Below are 5,443 nucleotides of genomic sequence, written 5' to 3'. Positions count from 1 at the left end.
TCTGGTATTCCCTGCTTTCAGCTAAGATCCATCTAACATCAGCTACAATATCCCTAGTACCACGACCCCTTCTAAACCCAGCCTGGTAGTTCTCTGTTGATGTGCTGTTCCAGTCATTTTTGTATAATCTTCAGTAGAATCTTGCTTGCATGTGAAATCAATGATATTGTTCTGTAGTTTCCACACTCAGGTCACCCTTCTTTGGAATGGGAACAAATATAGATCTCTTGCAGCCAGATGGCCAAGTGGTTGTTCTCCAGATTTCTTCTCACTACTTGGTGAGCACATCCAGGCCAGCATCTGTTAGCTGAAATATGTGAAATGGTATACCATCTATTCCTGGAGCCTTATTTTTTCCTTCAAAGCAGCTTGAACTTCTTCCTTCATCGCCATAGGCTCTTGCTCAAATGTTATTTCATTAAATTCTTCTGTATCTGCCAATTCCGTTCGATACAATGACTTTGTATATTCATTCCATTTTCTTTTAATACCTCCTGGATCATTTACTATTCTGCCTAAAGCATCCTTGATTATAGCAACTATAGGTTTGAATTTGTTCTTCAGTTCCTTGAGCTTAAGAAATGTTGAACGAGTCGGCCCTTCTGATTTTCTGACTCTAGCTCCTCGCACATTTCATCGTAATAGTTTGCTTTGTCATTCTGTGCTGCCTTTTGGAATCTTCTTTTCAGCTCTTTAGTATCTTGAATTCTTCCTTGTGCTTTGACTTCTCTATGCTCCCATGCAATCTTCAGAGTCTCTTCTGACATCCATTTTGGTCTTTTCTTCCTCTTCTGTCTTTGTAATGACCATTTGCACTCTTCCTAGATGATACATTTGACATCCTCCCACAACTCATTAGGTCTTCGCTCATTAAGCAACATGACAGGGCATGCTTAGTTTTCTAGTACTGCTATAATAGATATTTTTAAAGTGGGTCACTTTTGGAGGTAGGAAAGAGTGCTTTTGCTTCATGTTCCTTGATCACTATTAAGTCAGAAATCTAGAAACCAAACCTTCTAGAATGTAAAATATAGTCTCAGGAGGGACCATCTACTGTGATATCATAAATATATCTTGCAGTCTAGTTCTTTTATATCATCTAAAAAGTACCTATTACCAAAAAAATGCTATTTTTCATTTATAATAGCATTGATTATTTAAATTTCATTACCAGTTTCTAAATTTTTCTGCAATTATGACCAGGACTTCAATGCTCCCTTTATCTCATTACCTTCTACACAGTAAAATTCTGGTTGTTCTATATAGTTCACATAAGTGGGTCTTAAAAAACGTGTTTCAAAGAAAGGAAAACTAAAGTTCCGAATTCTATAAATTTAGCTCAGGAGAAAATTTTATCTTATGTCTTTCAGTGTAGTTGTTAGGTATTATCAAGTCCAGCGTGACTCATAGCAACTCTGTGACAGACAATCTGAACCCTGTCCTGTCGTGTGCAATCCTCATCTTCTCCAACACACTCAAGTCCACTGCTGGAGTCACCATGAGATCTCCTGATCTCACTGGGGGACTTCCTCTCCTTCACTGACCCTCCATCTTTCCAAGCATGTTGTCCCTTTCCAAGGAAAAGCCTCACCAAGCCACATGTCCAAAGTAAAACAAAAACAAGGTTGCACCCTCTCCAAGACATGTCTGTTGTTCTTTTGGCAGTCCATGGGATATTCAGTAGTACACTTCGCCAGCACCACAGCTCAAAGGCTTCAATTCTTCTTCTGTCATCCTATTCATTATCCAGCTCTCAGACGCACTGTAGGTGACTGAGAATACCTTGGGTAATATTTATTAAGTATATCATACATGGTATTGTGAAAACTATTATGCTGTTAGAATATTTTAATTTTAACTTTTGTTAAAATACTACTCCCACTCCTTAAAAGAAGGAAGCGGATGCCTTTAAGGAACAAATATAGTCTCTTGTTCTTTGTTGATGTTGTCAGATGCCATTGAGTACAACCCATAGAAACCCTATGATCAACAGATCGGAAATCTGTCCTATCCTGGGAAATCCTCACACTTCCTGATACTTTAAAGCCCATTACGGTAGTCACTGTGTCAATCCACCTAGCTGAGTGTTTATTTCTCCTTTGCCATCCTTCCACCTACCCAATCATGATGTCCTCCTCCAAGCAATAGCTTCTCTTAGCAACATGCTCAAAATATGTGAGATGAAGCTTGAATATTTTTGCCCGCAAAGTGCACTCTGGATGCACCCTTCCCAAGACATATCTGTTTACTCTCTTGGTTGTCTGTGGGATATGCAGTACTCTTCTCCAACACCACAGCTCAAAGGCAAAAATTCTTCTTCTACCATCCTTATTCATTGTCCAGCTCTCACATTCAAAGTAAGTGATTAGAAAGACCATGGCCTGAATCACATGCACTTTAGTCCTCAAACTGCCATCACTGCTCCTCAATAATTTGAAGAGGTCCCTCACAGACTTCCCCAATGCATTGTTTCCTGTTTTCCTGTCTGCTGATACCAAGGGTGTTCATTATGGATCCAAGTAAGATGAAGCTGTTGACAGTTTCAATCTTTTCTCCATCTATCACGAAGTTGCTTATCATTCCAGTGGTTAGAATTTTTTGTTGTGTTTTTTTTTGGGGGGGGTGTTTTTTTTACATTGAGATGCAATTCATACTAAAGGCCGTATTCTTTGATCTTCTCCAACAAGGGCTTCAAGTCCTCCTCACTTTCAGCAAGCAAGGTCGTGTCGTCTGCATAATGCAGGTTCTTGTATCTTGGAGACTAAAGGTCATCTCTAGAAAAGGCACTCTCTCTCTCCAAGGAAGAAAAGGTTCTTGTCTCTTTTCAATTGGAATTCCTTGCCTCCCTGGTGATTTTCATGTGGGCATCTACCTACCCAATCTCTGTTCCCTTAATCTCCTCGTTTCAAGTCTCAAAAGGATGGACAATACTCACCCTACTGTAATACTGCATCATCAAAATTAAAATAAAAACAACCTCCATTCAAAAAATGGATGTATAATCCTAATTATAAAGGATTAGGATGTGTGGAGAGATGAAATGGTATATAATTAAATTCTTAACAGTACATGTGTCTCCCACAGTCTGTAAACTCCACAGAAAGGGACCAGTGTCCTTGACCTTTGCCTTTCCAGTACCTGCACAGAGCCTGGCATGACTGGAGCCCAATTCTGGAGAATGAAGGACACCAGTAAGAAGTGCCACTCCCTCTCTTTCACCTGCAAAAACTCTTCTCGATGCCTAGTGCTCTGCCAAGTAATAGCAAGTTGCCCTTGTCTTCCAACTAACCTCTATCATATTTCTTTCTGCTTCATTTTCAAACAAAGCAATATTTTAATTTGCAAATATTTTCATCTCTGTTCAAAAGCTTTATGTCCTAACCTTGAAGGTAGTGATTTTCATCACTCTACTGACACTTCTAGCTGGAATGGCAGCTTTGAAGCAGTTCTAACTCAATGGTTCACAACAAATGACAAGAAAAGTCATATGCTGCCAAAAGCAAACTGTAAGGGTTGTTAGGTTTGTAACTGCCTCATTGCTGACTCTCCAGCAGGTTTGCAGAGTCAGTAAGATGCACAGAAGGAGACCGCTTATCTCACTCGAGTGGAGCAGCTGGTGAATTTGAATCACATGCCTTTGGCTTGGCAGTGCAACTCCTTACCCATGAGGCCTCCAAACTCCTCTAAGAAAACCACCAGCTCTAATAAGACCTCAGTTCAGCTACGTCACTTGCTAAGTAGCAAGAGACTCTGCACACCGTCCACTCCCATACTCACATTGTATACTTGGCCGTTTTCTGCTCTGCAAAACTGTGGAAACAGGCCATCAGCATAACGAGAAGCCACGAGTCTCCCCAGAGAATACACATAATCTGAATTTTTATGAAAGAAAATAACCAAAAGAGTGCATTAGTAAAAATTCTAATTTTTATCCAAAAATGCTTTACTCTGACATCCTTCATATCAAGCCTTCAGTGACACCACCTATCTGTGACAATTCATATTTATTCTCTTCTAACAACACAGAATTTCTTAGTGCTATAAAAATATATGACTATGTGTGATGTTTCTAATCTTTTAATTAAGAACTCTAGTGGCCTACCATGTAAGGAACTGTGCTGCCAGTCCAAAGAAAGGCCGTTCAAATTCACTAATTACTCCACAGGAGAAAGATGGGCAATCTCCTCCCATGCAGTTTACAGTCTATGAAAATGGTAAATTTTTTAGAGTGAAGGGTCAGCTATGAGTTGGTTCTGAGTCAACAACACAAAACAACAACCTTTTAATGCTATTACCAACTAGGAAGAACAGATTTGTTTCTTGGTTCTTTTGTCCAGAATGGCTAAGGCAAAGGTTTTTAAAAAAAAATCAACATAAAAATTATGTTTAACTTCTTATTCTTTTGAATTTAAAAAAATTAGACACATTAACTAGTGTTCTCTCAAATGGAGGTTCATAAATAAACAAAAAATCCAGCAATATTCAAAATAGACATGCATAATATAGAAACCAGTGTTTCCTCCTATCAAATGACATGCTCAGTTGTTTAACATCCATTTATGAGCATGTACTGCACACTTAATAGGCAATGCTTACCGCACATGAATACAAAGTACAATGAAATTTATATTAACCCTTTGTGTAGCAAATAAAGGGCTACACAAAGGCTTCAAGGACTAAGTATGACTTGGATGAGGATGAGGTAAAGGGACACAGAAGAAATGTTCTCATTGTTGTTTTTTTTTTTAATTGTTGTGACTCTGAGTCCCAAGGGTGGGATAGAGAATAGTGGTACTCTTGCTTCTAGTGTTTCCTTTCTCCTGTTTTGCTAGGGAGGCAGGACCACAGTCTCACTTATAAAGGTAGAAGATGAGTTTTGTAGGCTCCCAGAGCAACCCAAGTCCCAAATTTCCAAGGCAGATAAAATATAAGTCAGCTTGATGTCCAACTTTTAGAATCATAAAGTGTAAAGAGTGAATACTTAAATGTATTTTTTATTATCAGCAATAATCCTACTCAAACCTCTCAAACTCTAAACTATGATTTCAAGATTTCAGTCTTGAGTTAAGACTGATAAAGCAAATTCAATTCACTAGTAAAATTCTCTCACTACAATGAGAACAGTTTTAAAGACTGGAGAAGACAAGTTTACAAAGTCTCTATGAACTGTGAGTTTCACAACAAGTAATTGTTGTTATTGTTGTTGTGGTGGTGGTGGTTGTGGTTGTTATGTGCCGTCGAGTGGTTTGCGACTCATAGCGACCCTATGTACAACAGCCCTAAACCCAGCTCTATCCTGTGCCAATCGCATTGCCTCTGACACACCCATCCTGAATACCCCAGTCAGTGAATCAATCCACCTCATAGAGGGTCTTCCCCTCCTGCGCTGTCCCTCCACCCTCCCAAGCATGATGTCCCTCTCCAAGGACCTGTCTCTCCTTAC

The 5,443-nt window shown here is 39.3% G+C and overlaps 1 protein-coding gene across 1 annotated transcript in view; it reads right to left on the bottom strand.

Annotated features, from left to right (window-relative positions):
* VWA3B (von Willebrand factor A domain containing 3B) overlaps window positions 1-5,443 on the bottom strand; it is a 493,423-nt gene that overhangs the window by 466,460 nt on the left and 21,520 nt on the right. The window contains exon 2 of the mRNA XM_006900716.1: window positions 3,778-3,872. Coding sequence (XP_006900778.1) covers window positions 3,778-3,872 — 95 coding nt within the window. The remainder of the gene's footprint in view (window positions 1-3,777; window positions 3,873-5,443) is intronic.

Source organism: Elephantulus edwardii, unplaced genomic scaffold (genome assembly GCF_000299155.1).
Source record: "Elephantulus edwardii isolate Elephantulus edwardi_28Jun2011 unplaced genomic scaffold, EleEdw1.0 scaffold00291, whole genome shotgun sequence".
Lineage (NCBI taxonomy): Eukaryota > Metazoa > Chordata > Mammalia > Macroscelidea > Macroscelididae > Elephantulus > Elephantulus edwardii.
Note: the sequence above shows the minus strand (reverse complement) of the source record. Positions and strands in the feature narration are given on the sequence as shown.